Source organism: Sprattus sprattus (assembly GCF_963457725.1).
Source record: "Sprattus sprattus genome assembly, chromosome: 17".
Lineage (NCBI taxonomy): Eukaryota > Metazoa > Chordata > Actinopteri > Clupeiformes > Clupeidae > Sprattus > Sprattus sprattus.
The window spans coordinates 16908745-16928400 of NC_137915.1; the positions used below are offsets into that span (position 1 = coordinate 16908745).

General features: G+C 45.3%; 1 protein-coding gene across 1 annotated transcript in view; it reads left to right on the plus strand.

Moving 5' to 3' along the window:
- oxsr1b (oxidative stress responsive kinase 1b) overlaps window positions 1-19656 on the plus strand; it is a 72399-nt gene that overhangs the window by 38575 nt on the left and 14168 nt on the right. The window contains exons 4-11 of the mRNA XM_080855401.1: window positions 450-591; window positions 11580-11635; window positions 13692-13801; window positions 15020-15121; window positions 15686-15819; window positions 16118-16166; window positions 16727-16792; window positions 16965-17087. Coding sequence (XP_080711527.1) covers window positions 450-591; window positions 11580-11635; window positions 13692-13801; window positions 15020-15121; window positions 15686-15819; window positions 16118-16166; window positions 16727-16792; window positions 16965-17087 — 782 coding nt within the window. The remainder of the gene's footprint in view (window positions 1-449; window positions 592-11579; window positions 11636-13691; window positions 13802-15019; window positions 15122-15685; window positions 15820-16117; window positions 16167-16726; window positions 16793-16964; window positions 17088-19656) is intronic.

Below are 19656 nucleotides of genomic sequence, written 5' to 3' on the forward strand. Positions count from 1 at the left end.
TCCTGTGTGCCGCTGAGCAGAATAGAATAGTTTGTCTCTTTACGTTTGTCCTGTGTACCTCTGAACGTAACAGACTGTTTGTCTTTACGTTTGTCTTGTGTGCCGCTGAACGTAACAGACTGTTTGTCTCTACGTTTGTCCTGTGTACCTCTGAACGTAACAGACTGTTTGTCTTTACGTTTGTCTTGTGTGCCGCTGAACGTAACAGACTGTTTGTCTCTACGTTTGTCCTGTGTACCTCTGAACGTAACAGACTGTTTGTCTCTACGTTTGTCCTGTGTACCTCTGAACGTAACAGACTGTTTGTCTCTACGTTTGTCCTGTGTACCTCTGAACGTAACAGACTGTTTGTCTCTACGTTTGTCCTGTGTACCTCTGAACGTAACAGACTGTTTGTCTCTACGTTTGTCTTGTGTGCCGCTGAACGTAACAGACTGTTTGTCTTCTAGGCTCGATGTTGGACGTGATCAAGCACATCATCTCTCGAGGGGAACATAAAAACGGCGTGCTGGATGAAGCCAGCATCGCCACCATGCTGAAGGAGGTGCTGCAGGGCCTGGAGTATCTCCACAGAAACGGGCAGATCCACCGGTAAGGTCCCCTGTTGGGGTTTAACAGCCACACACACACACACACACACACACACACACGCACGCACACGCTCATAGACACACACACGCACACGCTCACACACACACACTGGCCTGAACTGCACCACTTCAGTGCCAGCAGCTGTAGCAGTAGCACTACTGTGCTCAGTAACACTTTACAAAGCACCCAAAAAAACACACCAGGTTTGAGCTTCAGTGCCACGCCCATTAGCATTAGATTCTATGTCCCCTTGGTGTTATATCATAAGGTTTGTCCTTATGACTAACCAGTGATCTAAATACAGAGGTTATCAAATACTAGGCACAGTTAGAACAATGTTGACACAACCCTCTGCGTCGCCTTCCACGGCCCCCACACACACACTCTCAAGGCTTAATCTCTATACCCAGTAGCACCACAAAGCAGAGACCGTACCCTCCGGATTTGGTCGCTTGTTGGTGATTTGAATGCACAGGTTATGTCCTACACCATGGCAGAGTAGATTAAAGCCCCAGCCTCCATGTGGACCTCTGGGGGGACACATATGTGCCCTTGCCCCCAGGGGTCTTCCTGTCCAGGTGAATTATGATGGGAGATCCCAATCAGGCACTGACGCATTTCAGGGAAGCCTCCATTAAAGGGTGGTGGCCCCATCCGTCAGGGTCATATCAGGACCGGTTTAAAATCCTGTCTCCACCGGCCCGTGACCTTGGATGCCTCCGCTAATGCCGCCACTCGTGCGTGCCAGGAATTCCTAATGAATGTTGCAGTGGTGTGATTTATGATGTTCCAAAGAGTTTCATTTCGCAGTAGATGAAATGCACACCTATTCACCTACTCTGGTGGTTGTTTTTTTGGCTGTTTTTGCAGTGTTGTGCTTGCAGGCATCGTTTGTGTTTCCTTTGGGTTTAATAACTAGCAGTCAGCAGTCACCTGGGCGTGCTTTTTTCGCTAGACAAACTGTCTCCTGACGATCCTTCAGAGCCTTATTGAAACCCAGATTAAAAGCTCACCTATGCGAGTGCCTCTGTTTAATATTCATGGTGGTTTTTTTTTCTTCTCTCTCTCGTGGCATGTTTCCTGCCGGAAGTCCCCTGTGCGGCGTAAGCCGTGTAAGTGTAAATAATGCACGGCCTCTTAGACCGCTAAGCACTCGGCTGGACTTCTCAATGAAAGGAGGGTTGGAGAGGGAGAGAGGGGGATAGAGAAGAGAGGAAAGGAGAAAGGGAGGTAGAGCAGGAGGGATGGGGAATGAGTAAGGGAGAGAGAGAATGAGATAGAGAGAAAGGGGGTGTGAGATATAGAGAGACTGCAAAGAGAGGAAGGGAAGAGGAAAGTAACAAGAGCGAGAACGTGAGAAAAACGAGAACGAACTAAAACAGAGCGAACGAGCGAGAGACGTGTGAGCGTGAGATAGAGAGACTGCAAAGAGTGGGAGGGAAGAGGGAAGTAACAAGAGAGCGAATGAGAGAAAAGAGAGAGCAAGAGCAAAGAGAGACGGAGAGAGCGAGAGCAAGGAGAGAAAGAGAGAGTGTGTTCCCATCCCCCCTGCTGCTTTCCGAGCTGAAAGGTGTAAATCTTGTCTTACTGGAGGTGATGAGAATACATGCAGCGAGAGAGAAGAGAGGGGCCGGGATGGAGGGAGGAAGAAAAATGAGACATGAAGATGGAGGGAAAGAAGTGGAGTTCTAAGAGAAGGGCAAGGAAAGGGCTCCAGTAAAACAGTAGAATCTAAATCTGAATCGTAATTTATCACTTTTATGATGTTTTGCTTACAATTGTGACAAGCATGCAGATGTCAACGGTAAACACGATCAAACAGAACCTCAGCAGCCATACTGAGATGAAAGGATGTCTGAGGAGATTGAAAGATGAGACTTTTAGAGGCTCAGGTCAGGGAACCACATCAAACATCACACCTGACATGGAAGAACTGGGAAGTTTCCCCGCGATTCCACAACAGCTGTTGCTGAATGTTTGCCCCAACCTTTATTGTTATTTTAATTATTTTAATTATTTGTATTATTATTGTTGTTATTATTATTATTATTACTATGGGCCTTACTTTCCTTACAACCATCTGTTCCAACTGTGACAGTTGAGGCCCCAAGTGCTAGTTTGAATATCCCTCAGGCATTGCTTTGTGGTTTAGAAGAATGCAATATTTCTAATTGTGTACAAGCCCAGTTTAAAACCCTATATTGAGACTGTTGTGACCGTTGGTGAACTGGAATGGAACTACACCTGTTTATTCCAGGCATGCTTTTGTAGTCGCAGTGTAGTGCTTGCACTGGCTCTGTTCTCCTAGTCTGGGGCGGTGAAGCCAAAGCTCGGTGTCTTGGAGGACATCTGTTGGATCGCAGGAGTGATTTTCGTCAGGAATGTGTTTACTGTACGGGCTTAGCACTGCCAAAGCCAACACACTACTGACGGGACTGCTGGCAAGCACATGATCAGTGCCCGAGTGAACGCACCACTGACAGGAGGCCTGGCACACACCCAACTCTAGTCGAAAACATGATCAGTTGATCAGCCCCTGTGTGTGTGTGTGTGTGTGTGTGTGTGTGTGTGTGTGTGTGTGTGTGTGTGTGTGTGTGTGTGTGTGTGTGTGTGTGTGTGTGTGTGTGTGTGTGTGTGTGTGTGTGTGTGTGTGTGTGTGTGTGTGTGTGTGTGTGTGTGTGTGTGTGTGTGTGTGTGTGTGTGTGTGTGTGTGTGTGTGTGTGTGTGTGTGTGCGTGTGTGTGTGCATGATGTAAGCTGTATCATATGAGTAGCTGTAGAGAAGTAGCTTGGTGGAGGAAGGGGGGGGGGGGTGTAAGGGGGTTGGGAGGGTGTCACATGATTCCTGCTCTCTGCTCTCTCAGTAGAATGTAATTAGAGGCTTGGGCCGAAGGCTCACCCCGGGTCGTTCACCGTGAGCCGGTTAACTTTGCCACCTCAGCCACAGCTCTCTCTCTAACCCTCTCTCCCTCTCTCTCTCTCTCTCTCTCTATCTCTCTCTCTCTCTCTAACCCTCTCTCTCTCTCTCTCTCTCTAACCCTCTCTCCCTCTCTCTCTCTCTCTCTCTCTCTCTCTCTCTCTCTCTCTCTTTCTCATCCCTCTCTCTCCCTTTTTCACCCTCTCTCTCTCTCTCTCTCTCTCTCTCACACACACCCACACACACACACACTCACACACACAGCACAGGGGTATCAGTTCTCCCATCTCACCACCTCACCAAAGGTGGCATCATCCCTCCATTATCATGATGACTTTATTCTTCCCCTCTGCCCTCCTCACATTTGAGGAAATAATCCACCATCTCCTTTTTTTTTTCCTCTCCATGGCGTCATCCCCTCCCTCATCCTTCTCCTCTTTTCCAGCCCTCCAGTCGTCTCCCCTCCCTCCCTCCCCCTCTTCCTCTCTCTCTATCTCTCTCTCTCCCTTTCTCTCTCTCTTTCTTTATCTCTATCTTTATGCACCCCTTTGTCTATGAAGTAATCACTCCCATGTGTGTATGTGCCTCATGGAGGCATTCTTTGTTCTTGAGAAGGCGCCTTATCCTGGATGTTTATCTCTCAGGCCAGCTGTGTGTGTCTGTGTGTGTGTGTTTGTGTGTGTGTGGGTGGGTGTGGGTGAGAGTGTGTGTCCATGCTGGAGGCAGTGTCTCTTAAGACATCGGTTAAGAATGGCAATGGTGTAATGCTTCTTCTATGACCATGAGCTTACCACACAGCTGATGAGATCATCATCACCGTCATCATCATCATCCTCTTCTTCATCATCATCATCATCATCATCATCATCATCTTCACCATCATTATCATATCCTCTCACTTCACCTTTCCCCTTATGACCCTGATGTATAGCTCTATACATTGCAATAGACAGGGTCTGCAATGCTGTTTAGTATCCTTCCCATGAGGGATGGACTACATAGAAGCAAGCATCGCCGGAGGAACCTCAAGTGCAATAAAGCTCTCTAATGGCTAATGGACACGAGTGGATGATGTCAGAGAGCCTCGCCGCTGCCACAGAGGCATGCTATGAGCATAAATCTGCACGACGATGTCATAATGCTGAGACACCATTCGGTGGTGGATGTTTTTTTTATTTGTATATATTATTTCCGAGACACATGTAAAGTTGGCTGTGTCTTTAAAAGCGCGACAGCTTTATCTTTCCAGCATGACAGTTTTTTTTGTGGCAATCAGGGACTGGTGTTTTTTTTTTAATCGTTTTTTTATTCAAAGGCCTTTTTCATTTGAGAAGTGTGAAGCAGTGATTTGGCTGTGACACACAATTCCCATTAAGTGGTCTTTCAGAGAGCCTGATTTGCCTTTTGATTCACCTTTTTTGTGTCCTGGCCTAAGGTAACGACTTAATGTAACACCACGCGTCTCACAGACCATTTCTGTCAAAACACTTGCCATCTCAATCCCTATTCACCACAGTAGAAACAATAAAATTGCTGAACGAACCACAAGGAGGCACCAGATAAGGCACAAATGGCACAATAAGAGAAGCTTACATTGCACAATAGGAGATACCTGAGCCGGATACTAGGGTGACGCCAAGTTTGAACAGAAAGTTGAGCTGAACTGAGCTCGACTTTCAGAGTCCTCTTTTCCGAAGTGGAGGAGATTGTGCTATCAGGAAATCAGGAAGTAGAAGAGCGTGGAGAGGAATAAAGCTCAGCTTCCCAAAATGACCATTGTGTTTCATCTCGAAAGCAGGGTGAGGGCAAACACGCTCTACCACCAATATTACCCCTTTTCCACCAAAGCTGGTTCTGGGCTGGTTCTGGGCTGGTTCCGGGCTGGTTCTGGGCTCTTTGGTTTTCCACCGAAAAAAACCTGGCTCCGGTTCCAAAAAACAGGTTCCAACTCAGCACCAACTTTTAGGTGGGCCAGAAAACAAGAACCAGTGACGTCGGGGTTCGTCCCTGGGTTATGGGCGGAGCTACCCCACCAGAAACAGAAATTTCCGCCGCCATTTTTTCCCCACCGTCAACTGAGTGAAAGCGGTGAACACGTAAATGAAAAATCCAAGGACAACAGACCAAATAACAAATTAAAAATAATAAAGAAAGCTTTCATTCATCAAAATGTTTTGATTTGTCTGCCTAGTATACATTGACTCTTTAAATCGGAGTTGTTTTTTGTGTATGTTATCACACTTAAAATTAGCTGTTGACCTAGCAAGTTTGTGTAGCAGTTAGCTAACTAGCACTACCTGCCTTGAGGTACTGCTACAGTTGTTATGCTAGTCAACCATCATGAGCTGCATTGCCTTTCGTTTGATCTACGTGAGGAAATATAGAAAACCCGTAGTTGTATCATTAACTGACACCGTAATGTTGTGCTGATTTTGTATTGTTTGTACTGAAGAAGACGTGCCACTTGAAAACAAACAAAATTCATGTAGCAGCTTGCTAGCTAGCTGCCGTGAGGTATTGCTACAGTTATGGCAACTAGTAAGCATATATCAGTTGTAGCTAGTCAACTCCGGTCATGAACTTCATTGTCAGTCGTTTGATCTACGTGGGGAAATATAGAAACCCCATTGCCAAGTAAACAGAACATTAACTTAAGCTTGTATGGTACTGCATGGTATTAAAAAATGAAACACTGAAAAAATGAAGTTTTATCGACATTTGTTTGCCTTCTCCCTGGAAGAAAACCACTCGTGAATAACTAGTAACATGTCAAAACATTCGAAAATGTTCAGTTAGGAGGCGTATGACGTGATTTAAAGACGTAGCTAGCCCTACTCTGGCTCTCAGTCGGTGGAAAAGCGAGCCGGTTCCAAGATAAGAACCAGCACCGAACCGCATAAGCACCAGCCCAGAACCAGCCCAGAGCCAGCTTTGGTGGAAAAGGGGTATATGTGTTTGTGTGTGTGTGGGTGTGTGTGTTGGTGTGTGGGTGGGTGTGAGTGTGTGTTTGGGTGTTGGTGTTTGTGTGTGTGTGGGTGTTTGTGTGTTTGTGTGTGTGCCAATTTGTGTTCATGGAGACAATAAGGTCACCCCGACATTGTTTAATCATTTAAGTGATTTCATGCTGATGTTGCATTTAGCCTGGCCATTCTGGAGTACCAAAGAAATGTAGTTGTGTTGTTTGGATTACGTTAACGGTTAGCTCAAAGGTTTGAGTGCTTAAATGAAGATCATGTAAACAAAAGTCTGTGTTGACGTAAACACTCATAGCCGTCCAGACATCGTTTAATCATATAAATGTTTTCATGTTCCATGTAGCCATAAGTCTCATAAGTCTATTTTGGTAAGACGTTTTTTTGTTACTCCCACTTCTGTATAGAACGTCACGTATCACATCAAACGCTGAACTGATTGGTTCTCACGTGGCTCTGAAGTTGATGATTCGCCATCTCAGTTTTGCCTCACCTCACCAGATTCACTCCGATTTTGCCTAGTCTTGTTTCATCAGAGCAATTGCGCCCCTGCGCAACCTAAATGAGAGCAAAGCAAATTTTGCTGCAGTGAAAGTGAACGGTCAGTGACCCGGACCTTCCGGAATCTTCTTCCTCATTCCCCAGGTGATGTTGAACCCTTTGCCCCCTGCCTCCCCTCCTGCTGAAGTTGCAGTGTTGCACTATTCAACCCCCCCCTCCTAGCACCTGTCAATCATGATAAAGCATGACTAGTCACATCCTCTTCCTCCTGAGAATGGAGGACGCCAGTGCAGAGGTAGTCAAAATAAAGGATTTCAGAAATTTGCCTTGTCAGTATAAGGGAATGGGTTTCTATGCCAACCGAAAATGCCTCTTTCTCCCATGGGTAGGTGCTCCTTCTCTTGCCAATAGTATCTATGGTCTTCTTCCTGAGTCAGGGTAGAGGAGGGATCGGTGCAATTAGATGACTCAGTGGAAATGGCACCATTGCGTATAGTTCACTTCACTCAGGCAGTCAGTCAGGCAGTCAGTCTCGCTTTCATCCGTCTGTCTTGCATCTTTATGAGGGTGCCACCGGAGCCCAGGCAAGGCCTGTTGACACAATCCCAGCTATGCGGGCGGACCAGACCAGACCAGACCAGAACAGACCAGACCAGACCAGCACATCCACCTCCACCGGGCTGACGCTTACTAAAGCCCTACTGACAGACTTACTCACAGACTCAGCACTACTGAACGTCAGATAAGAGAGAGTGTGAGTCATTATACGTTCATATTATTCAGGGATGACTAAAGCAAACGAAACAGTCCCTCACCCAAGTGTGATTCAAGCCTTGTGGTGTAACTGGTTACAGGCATTCATATTAACACTTACATGATCCATGTACACTCATATTTACACTCACGCGTGCACGTATTTACTTTAACTTTGAAATGTACAATGACATTTTAGTGCCAGGCTAAGGGCCTTACATTAGGAAGGAAGGAACATTGTGCAAAAGAGAATAGACTTGACTGCTCAGGAAGGGAGAGAATAGTTTGTGTGTCCTCCAGAGGCAGGGAGGGGGGGAGGGAGTGATAAAGAGGGAGTGTCAGGAGTGTATTTGGCAATAATGCCGACATGCGCGAGGAGACGTATGGAATCATGTTATTAGGCCGGGCTGCCAGAGAGATAGAGAGCAAGAGAGAGAAAATATGGGATGTGGGCCTGGTTTTCCTGGAGACTGACGCCTCCGCCAAGGCAACCCACAGTGTGAATGTCTCCCAGGAGACCGTCTAGATCTGTGACATCGTCTCATTCTCAGCCATACACTTTATGTAACTACATGACGGAAGAGCATGTGTGTGAGGTGTGTCCACAGAATTTAGACACGGGTTTGTACTTTCCCTGCATCCCTTCCAAGAGTTGCTCAATCTCCAGATTTGACTTGAGTATTCTGACATGTCCCCGTCTGAAAGAGCTTCTCGTCTTACCTGCCTGATGCCTTTAGTCGTGCTCTTGACAGTTGGAATAATAACACGCGCCCCTTTCAAAAATAAACAAACAAATAAAGGCTGTTGGTGCAGTGGGTGTATGTGGTTATGTGTGTCCAAGTATGAGGGTGTGTGTGTGTGTATGTACACATGTGGTTGTACCGTTTGTGCCAGAGCGAGCGTGCGTCTCTTCGTATGGGGGCCTTTGTACAGTTCACCGTTTTCTGGACTCTTAGAGGACAAACCTCTATGTCAAATCCCTCTTCCTCCCTCCTCCTCTTCCTCATCTTCCTCCAACTTCTTCATTCCAACGTCTCTGCACTTGTCAGGACTCCCAGACATAGTAATATGCAAACAATTATCATACGTGTTCGCGGAGTGCAGGAATGTTTCCAACCACGGCAATCATCTCCCAGCAACATGTGCGTCCACTCCTACACTTCCTCTGACTGTAATTACAGCATTATAGAAAGGCATTGAGGGAGGCCCCATTAAATAAACCAGGCCTCAGTTGGATGGTGAGCTGGCAACCCCAACCTCCATGTCACATTCTGTTCATAACCAGACGGTGGAGGCTTACAGATACAGTGTGCAATTTTGGGAAACGGTTGTTGATTTGAGTTCAACAGTCAATCAAATGACATCCCTCCCTTCTGTGCCTATAAAACACTGTGTTGATTTGCTGGAATTGTTTACGGCTCGGTCCAAGTGACCACGTTTGGTTCTCAGTTACAGAGCCAGGACTGTGAACCAACACCAGAGGTTTTAGTTTTTTTTAACAGACCGGTAGAGGACCACAAGGAGCAATTCGTTGAATTTGACACAAAGTGTATATGATTAGAATTGCGGACTGCACCTTTAAAGCTGATGTTGGGGGCCACATAACTTCACATGAAGTTATCAGGTCCTAGCCTTGGCTTACATAACTATAAATTATAACCTGTAATAACCTTTATGGTACAAACAGTAGCATGGGCCAGTGAATGGTAACTATATAGCTTTAGTGCCTGGCTGAGTCGGTGTGTCCGTCAGTCTGTCTGTCTGGCATAATGCTCTTAACTACCCTAAAGACTCCTCATAATTAAGTATTTGAGTGTTTGGAAGATGCTTTTGTCCCAAGTGGCATCGTCATATGTCCAGTGCCTGTCAGTAGACTAGAGGACCAGGCTGATACTGGATTGATTTAAGTCCAGCCTCGCCTGTGTTGCCAGTGTCATTGTTTGCTGTAAGAAGTCAGGCCAGAGTTCTCTTGTAGCCCATGGTAATAACACTATCTTCACCCTCGACAGTCCTTCAGTCCTACTTTAGCATAAATAGAAAGATCTAAAAAGATAAATCGCTTGATGTTTGACAGGAAATATTAAATATAAACATGTTGCACAGAGACTTTTCTCAATCTGCCTTATGTGTCTACAGAACAAAACTGAATCTGTAAACCAAATGTTTGTTTGCTATATTTGCACCTTGAAAGCACACTTCCCCTTTCACAACCCCTTTTTTTTTCTTTTTTTAAATGCGGGCCCCTAAGGTTTTACAAGGGCAAACAGAGCTCTGATGTGTACACACAAGGGATTGAACCCCTTAGAACGTCTGTTGATGTCCAAACTAACCAACTCCAACAGTGCTCAAGATGGCAGGAGAAACAGCGACGATAAGTGTCACTGGCCATCCACAAGAATTTCTTATCTTTGAGTACTAGTCGAGAGAGTGTGAGTGTGTATGTGATTGTGTTTGTGGCACAGTGTGACACCCTCTTCAAGAGAGACAGAACATGAGACCAGAGGACTGGTGTCTTGAAGTGCAATGCTCTCCTCTAGTAGAGGTCACCCAATGTGCCTTTTTCTCTTAGCTGTAGTGCTCCTTGTGGAGTCAGTGGCTCTGGGGACATTCTACAGGTATCGCTTCTCTCTGGTGCCTCCTGCTGGCCATTTGCTGTATTGCAGGCATCATTCAGTGAGCCTTGCCAAAGGGTAATGTATTCATGTATTCACTTATTTCCAGAGCTGGCCTTCATCTGTCTATTAAAACCAGCAGGCGTTCAAAAACCGTCCCAAGACGCAATTTATTTTAGTGGAGTGAAAGCAATTAGATCACATGAACTCTCCCTGATCGCCACTCCAAAGTCAATCTCCTGTTGTAAGGTCAGACCCTCCTGATCTGCCATCTACGGCCGCCCCCCCCCCAACAATCTTCTCCACTCCGTTGCATTAACATTCAGAGGGAAGACGGTAAAAATGACTGCATAATTACAGTCCTCCAGAAATATATTTTTGTCCTCTTATCAGCACCTCTCGGGCCATACCTCTGTGTCTGCATTCTATCTATGAGCATCTGCTCAGTCTCTGCGGCCAGTGTAATAAAAGTGGATCTATCACATTGGACTGCGTCGGCGGTTCAGCTCAGAGGCCGTCTGGGTGTCTAGACAGAGTGTCTGGCGAGAGAGATGCAGTCGCACTGCATCAAGTCACATCTTGGTTTTTTTTTTCGTTTGTCAGTTTTGTTTTTTTCTGTTTATTCTGTTCCCTACTGAGGAATGGCAGTGTGTCAGTGACTGATCCAGCTGCTAGAAGGACAGAACTGACCCATCACACACACACTCTCACAGACAGACACACATACACACACACACACACACACACACACACACACGCACAGTTACGCACACAGTTGTCGCACATATACACATTCACTATCCTTGTCCACAAGGACTGTACTTTCACACACACACACTCACACACACGTTCTGTCACTCACTTCCACACATCCACGCACACGTGCACACACACGTGCACACACACATACACATTCAACATAAACTGACCCATCCTGAAGGATTCCTCTTATCAGCATCCTCTGGAAGCACAGTGTGTAGGATGAGACGTGTTTTTTACTCTCTAATGTCTAACATGTGTTCCTTTTCTGTAATGAAACTGTTACTGTTGAAGAATATGTGGCCTCAATAGGACCTGCTATGTTATTTTTATATTTCACACTGTGATGGCTTTACATAAACAAACCCCTCTTTCTGTTTCTCTTACACACACACACACACACTCACTTGTGACAGAAAATGACTGATGGGTATATGTGCTAATGTCCTGTGCCTGTGTCTTTGTGGTTTGGCAGGGACGTGAAGGCTGGAAACATCCTGCTCGGGGAGGACGGCTCGGTCCAGATCGCAGGTGGGTACTTTCCCCTCGCACACATACGGATGACACGTTAACTTCCTGTTGGCCCACTTCCTGCTAAGGCGCAGAGGAAGAGGAAGTGACGGCTCATTTGCGTTCTGTCACTCCACACTGAGCCACTGCAGGCACAAGCTCAGAGGTAGCCATGACAAGGACCAGACATATTTACACACTGATACAGATGTTCCCCAGATGCATGTGGTCTGCACACCAGTCACGTTTTGTTTGTATTTCTGGAGCTCCATTGGTCTGGATGGCCTTTCATTCATCATGTGTGGTGTGGCAGACAACTGTAGCATTGCAGGGTTTGTTTTCTTTGCCTTTTATTCTCTAAAGGTCTCTTCCTATTGCGCTTCAGGTTTGTTATCTAACTCGAACCACTCAGCCAAACTACAGAACTGAAAGTGTTGATTTTTCCATTTTTTCGAACTCTCTTCCTAATGCCTCACCTAGTCATCTGTATAAATACAGCAGATCCTCAGTTATAGTGTTAATCCAAATACTGCGCCTTCCATATTAAATACAGCAGATCCTCAGTTTTAGTGTTAATCCCAACACTGTGCCTTCCATATTAAATACAGCAGATCCTCAGTTATAGTGTTAATCCCAATACTGCGCCTTCCATATTAAATACCGCAGATCCTCAGTTATAGTGTTAATCCCAATACTGTGCCTTCCATAGTAAATACAGCAGATTCTCAGGTATAGGGTTAATCCCAATACTGTGCCTTCCATATTAAGTACGGCAGACTCTGAGGTATAGTGCTAATCCCAATACTGTATGATATCCCTGTGTCCTGAGCTCCACTCCTCAGCAGCACCAGCACAGCTCTGGGGTGTCTGTGCTGCATTGCAGTAGTGCATTCCGTCTTCCAATCCTCCATGGGGAAAAGCCCTGAAGAACCCTTGGGAAAAGAGGGATAGGAAAAGGTGAGTGTGTAATCTCTCAAGGAATCTTCTCTGGGTAAAAGCTCTGACACCTGGGTAAAGGAGAAAGAGAGAGAAACAGAGAGAGAGAGAGAGAGAGAGGAAGAGGTGAGTGTGTAATCTCTCAAGGACAGTTTGGCCGGGCGTGACCCTCCCATGACCCTCGTAAGTAAACAGGCACTGCCGCTGTGGCCCACGCTCTCGTGCGCACGTTTCTCACGGTGGGAACCAGCAGAAAAGGTTCACACCGCGCCCGTCAGCGCACCACATCTGGCTAGTGTTCCAGGACTTTGGACTGTGTGTGTGTGTGTGTGTGTGTGTGTGTGTGTGTGTGTGTGTGTGAAGCGGTGTACTGTGAGTGTGTCTGTGTGCACGCACATGGTGGGTTGGGCTGGGTGCAGCCTTGCCAAGCCCTTTCATGCTCAGCACTGCTACCCCTCATGAAGAGGAGTGGATGCAAATATTTAGAGACAAAGGAGCAAGGAGCGTTTCACAGGGGACCCGATTTCTTTGAAGATCCAACCACAAGATTATACTAAACAAGCTAACGTGTGTGTTTGTGTGTGTGTGCGTGTGTGTGTGTGCGTGTGCGTGTGTGTGTGTGTGTGTGTGTTTGAGATATTTGTAGACCAGTAAGACACACATACATCATAAGCAGCCTCACCACACATACACACAAAACGAGCACGCACGCACACACACACACACACACACACACACACACACACACACTATGTGCCACCCCCTCCTCCGCCCCCGTAAAGTCTGTCAGTTTTGTACCCCTGGGGAGTCTGGGCGGTGCGGCGACCGGGTCCCTGAGCAAGACACACACACTCACACAGCGTTTGATTAAAGCAGAGTTAAGTGACCTATTTTCCACTCGTATACTTCTCAGACACACAGAGGAGGGAAACTCAGCTCTCATTCACATCAGTGTTTTAGGGTGTTTCAAGCAAATTGTGTTTCCCCCAGTCCACTACCAAATGTTGATGTCCATTGTAAACTCGTCCATGGTGTGTAAATCGGACTTGTAAAATGTATACACTTCATTGTATGACCATTGTATGGTCTGTTGATGTTATTGTCATGTTTATTTTGTCTGTTTGTTTATTGTGTTTGCTAGACTTCGGTGTTAGTGCCTTCCTAGCCACGGGTGGTGACATCACCAGGAACAAAGTGCGGAAGACATTCGTGGGGACTCCATGTTGGATGGCCCCGGAAGTGATGGAACAGGTAGGTGCCTACGCGCACGCACGCACGCACGCACGCACGCACGCACGCACACACACACACACACACACACACACACACACACACACAAAAGCAGTTGTGCACATGTAGACATACATTTGCACAGACATAAACACCATGCATACACTTATACACTCACTTATTCTCTTTCACAGGCCTCAGCGAACAAACACACACACACACACACACACACAGTGTAATGTTGTGTTCACTAAGAGATTTGATATTCATTTGATATTCTCTTTCACTGGCGTCAGCGAACATTCACACACACACACACACACAGTGTAATGTTGTTCACTGTGCAACTGTGTGCTGCATTACCGTTGACAGTCTCTTGATAGTGCAGTTTGTTTCTGGTTCAGTGATAAACTTGTTTCCTCGTGCTGTGAGAAATGAGTGGTGGTGCGAGACAGCAGTAATGTCTCCATCTGCGCTCCGGACATCTGAGTGATAATTGCCACCAGTAGCTCCTCTCCACAGACAGACAGACAACATTCAACAACCGCTGAGTGCCTACGAATGAAATCAGGCAAGCGAAGACTCAGAGAGCATCTCTTGTTCGTCCCCCATGCTCACTCATGCGTGTAACTATGAGGATCTTACGGGCGTAATGGGTTCTGTCAGCAGTTTGACTCGTAGTTTGCTCAGGGCGGACGTTCCCCTCCACGACCGTATAAAGAGAACATTTACCAAGTGACAATGGCTTCAAATGGGTTAGTGCATTACAATAGGCATTTCACAAAGGACACAATCTCCTCCCAGCCAGAAGGGGTAAGGTCTCTGGAGAAGATTAAAGGTATTTGAGTGGGCCCCGGTTCCGTAGCCTGTGCTCAATCCACTCAGAGAATGTGCCGTTTCAGCTGAATGACTGAGAACCTTGCACTCTCCTTTCTCCTTTCAAATGTTAGCTTCTGGTCAAATCTGTTTTGACAAGACCCTTTAAAAGATGACAACAGTCTTGGTTGGCATGGGTACAGCAGTAGGCAGTAGTACAGCAAAATAACTCATAGAATAACATGTATCTCTTTTGGCATGGCAGCTTTATCGTTGTTTTGTTGATTTAGTCATTGTTTGAACTTCAGCTTTTGGGTCATTTAATTGGACTGAAATTGCATCAGCCTACGAGTTGTGTCTGTTTTTGTTTGATACTTTAAAGCAGTGCGTGCGTGTTTGTGTGTCTGTGTTGTGTGGATGCAGGTGAAGGGCTACGACTTCAAAGCCGACATCTGGAGTTTTGGAATCACAGCCATAGAGCTGGCAACAGGAGCCGCCCCGTACCACAAGTACCCCCCTATGAAGGTGAGGAGACGGGCTGTACTGCCTGCTTCAGTGGGTGTGTGTGGATAGAGATCTACATTATGAGGAAAATAAATAATGTGTTTGAGGATATTGAAGCGTAGACCCCAAAAATGTAATTATGGACATTGCAAATGAGCATGATAGTTCCTCTTTAACAAGTGTTTAAGTAATGTGCACCTGTTGGTGTGTGACCTAAAGATGTTGGCCAGGTAAGGCTCATGTATACAGACAACCTCCGTCATCTTGTGGTTACCCTGTAGATGCCTGTGTGTGTATGGAAGTCCATGAATCATTCGACACTTTAAATATCTTTTCTCTTCCTTACACTAAGAACTGAAGTTTGTACAGTCATTGGAAGCCAAATACCAAAAGAATGTAAAGCCACAGAGCCGGTCTTCAAAGTAGAATGAATGAATAGTTTCACAGCCATGTCACCATCTCGACTAAATGAGGAAAACATCGCAATGAACCAGTTGAACCCCTCACAATTATCAGGTTTCACATGTTCTTTGAAGATTAGCCTGCTTATGTTATTTCCTGCTGACCCTTTGACCTTGGTGGCAGGTGCTGATGTTGACCCTGCAGAATGACCCCCCTGGGCTGGAGACTGGCATCACAGATAAGGAGATGGTGAAAAAGTACGGCAAATCCTTCAGGAAGATGATCTCCCTCTGTCTGCAGAAGGACCCAGAGAAAAGGTGTGTAATGCTCTCAGCATCCCAGCAGATGCCTAAGCACTCAGTATATGAGGCGCTTGTTGTTTTCTCCGTTAATAAAATCAGATACTCAGTAGTGTTATGCAAGAACACACTTGCACAGAAGTGTGTGTATAGCTACCTACAGATGATCTTGCACATGAAACATTTTGAGCGTTGTGTTCATATCGTAACGTGTCATATTTACTCACCTGTTGGGATGGTAAAATGGGGAGGTTGATCACTCGATGAATGTAGTTGTTTAACTGATTTTGATCAACTCTTCCTTCTCATATCTCAGGCCAACCTCATCAGAACTCTTAAAGCATAAATTCTTCACGAAAGCAAAGGTGAGTTGGAATCCTCTCTGTGTTCCTCTGAGTTGTGTCAGTGCTTTTTCAGAATGTCCTGTGTGTCCTTTAGAAATCATGAAGTGGTGTGCGTGTGATTTAGTTTTCTTTTGATACATGTGTGGTTGGTCTTTTCACCGACTCATTATTAGTATTTGTATACTACACAATATTTTTTTTGTATTTGTCTCCACTGGACATGAGTACGTTACCGGGCTAATATTGACACTTTAGACAAAACTGAGGATTAGCAGTTCATCAGTCACATCCTGTGACCTGACAGTGGCCATGTTTAACAACTGAAGTGCTGTCTCAGCAGTTTAGAGAAGCCCAAGCCTTTTGGTTGGGCGGTCTAAAGCAACAATGATGCAGCAACATTACCGTATATGTCCACTAGAGGGCATACCACCATAGGACATAGACTGCAATATTCACAGACGCAATAGCTGTAACTGTGTCGCTCTTTCTGCACGACGGAGATGTTTGTCTTCATGGTCCATCACTGTGCTCAGTGATCCACTAATGCTTTGTTCTTCATATGTTTGTTCTTTGCCCTTCAGAACAATGAATATTTACAAGAGAGACTACTACAGAGAACCCCAACAATATCAGAGAGATCGAAAAAGGTGAAAAACTGACTTCTTTTTGTTTCTTTTCACACAAAGAATTTATGCCATAAGTGTATGTATCCTTGGCAGATGGCGCATATCTGTTTTGACTGTATTTGTGTGTGTGTGTGTGTGTGTGTGTGTGTGTGTGTGTGTGTGTGTGTGTGTGTGTGTGTGTGTGTGTGTGTAGGTGAGGCGAGTGCCTGGCTCGAGTGGCCGACTCCATAAGACAGAGGATGGGGAGTGGGAGTGGAGCGATGATGAACTGGATGAGGAGAGTGAAGAGGGTAGAGCTGCTATCGCCTGTCTGCGGGTGAGAAACACACACACACACACACACACACACACACACACACACACACACACACACACACACACACACAAACATAAACTACAAACACCCATGCAAGTGTGCACACATAGACACACATACAAGCACACAATTATATATAAATATAATCATACTTATTTACACACATAACATTTTTAGATTTACTTTACATGATATTATTGCAGATCATTTTCTCTTGATATTACAGTGCGAGTTGAGATTGCCATGTGTTTCCATTGGTCTTGGTGTATGTGGAATCTGTCTGTCTGTCCATCACTTTGACATTATTGAAGTATGACATTTCTCTGATAAATCATATTGTATATTTCTAGAAATATTTGATATGTCTGTCAATTATTTATGTTTTATGTTTACATATTTTTGTGTTTGTATGTACAGTACATTTCACAGTAGGTTTCTGTTTGTTTCCTTGCATTTTCCTGTATTTATGTATGTATGTATGTATGTATGTATGTATGTATATTTGTATCTGTTCATGTGTGCATATTTGTACTTCTTTGCATGTGTGTGTGTGTCTGTGTGTGTGTCTGTGTGTGTGTGTGTGTGTGTGTGTGTGTGTGTGTTTGTGTTTGTGCAGTGCTGATCCTGTGGCTCTGTGTGTGTTTTGTGTTTGACGGTTAAAGGAGCAGCAGCCCAAGGCCAATAGCACGCCCAGGCGACAAGTGCGATTCGCCCTTCCCCTCGAGCTGCCCTCACTCAGGGTTGTTCTCTCTCCCTCAGATACAGATGGCTCCGCTAACAAGGAAGGCCTCCCGCCACTGATTAGCGTAGCGTAGACTCGCTAAAAAACCCTAGTGGAAAATTCAATGGGAAATTGTCATATATTTGCATAGGTTAGCACATGCTAGCACAGGCTAAAGCATGATTGCTATAGAGTTGATTTGCTGATGGGTTAATTGACCAGCAAAGGAACATTGAGGGACGTCATTGTGTTGATGGCATGAATAAATAAAATGCCTTTTGATAACTATGAAGGCTGTGGCAAGAAGGTGACGTGTGAAACAGGAGACTCTCAGTCCTCAGGTGGAACCATCTTCCTCTTCTGTCTTCTGGCTCTTGGTAGGGATACCAGTCCTGGTTTTCCCCCATAATCACCGCAATCGTAGCCTAACTGCAGACTTCCTCCCAGTTAACCACATTTATTCTAATTTTCTCCCCCCTTTTGCCAACCCTGAATGATCTCATATCGGGAATCACCACGCTCACACATTAACCACGTTAATTATATTTTGGCAGTAGCAGTTTCCTTTCAAAAATGGAACAGTTTGCACAACGACCTTTGACCTTTGGAGATTATCCTTCGCTTTATCTCTGAATGAACCAGTCATTCTCCTCCTGCATCTGATCTCGCAGCATGATACTGCTGATTAAAGGATAAGCCCATTCGTCCTTTACTCCCAAGCGCATATAACAGCCGTTATGTAACGACTCACAGTCTCTATGGAAATGTAATAATCTCCAATTCCCCTCTCAGGTAATTCCTGTTTGCAATGGGTGACAAAACACAGAACCCCCCTGAGAGATGTAATAAGCTAATGTATTTACACAAGGCTTTCATCCTTTGAAGATTTAACGCCAAGCCTACGACAGAAAAGGAAGATGGAGGTCTATACTGGGAGTAGAAGATGGGAGTTAGTGAGGAGGAGACTTTGTGAGAAGGAGACATCTTTCCTGGAAGCCATCTGTATTATATGTATTTTTTAATTTTTTTATTTTTCATGTCTCTTTATTGCAGCTATATGTGTACTGATCAAATCAATCCATCTTTACAACCAATAAAAAAGCCCAGCGAGATTACTTATCTGTCCACTAGATGTAATCAAAACACATGAGTAGAGCACTAACATGCACTCACAGTAACAGGAAATGCTTTATTTACTTCATCAAAGTAAAGAAAGAAGAACTTAAAACCAACAAACAAATAGGATATAAGATGAGATAAAACCGCAGATAAACTGATAACACACACACTCAGTTTAATCTAAGTCAGTAATATGCCAAAGAGGTTTAAATGTCTTGCTCTTGGCCATTTTTAGTGACCCAAGCTGGTAGGTAGACTGGTATCTTCATCCATGACTTGCCCATCCATTCCCACTCATTCTGTTAGGAGTGGATTAACACTCTCCAGGCAGTGTTCACCACCCCCTAGCCTAAACCAATCACAAGTAGCCACTGTTTCCCATCCTCTCAGTAATGAATATGACGCATGATCTGAACGACGCGATTGTGCCGTGACCTCTTCAAACGCACCGCGCTGTCTGACAGCAGTGGGCCAGTGCTGGTTATATTTCAGTAATGTCTGATACCCTCACTGGCACCACGATACCATTGTGTGGCGTCATAATGACGAGCTAGTGGATATCCACGTCAGAAACGTCTGGGGTCTGACCATGAAGGGCTGCTTCTAGTCCAGAGATACCCAGTCCTGTCCCTGGACTGACAGTGGATCTATCCATCCCTGCTCTGTGACCATCTGATTGGTTCTAGGTAATTGTTATGCTCTTGATTAGCTAAATCAGGTGTGTTCTGC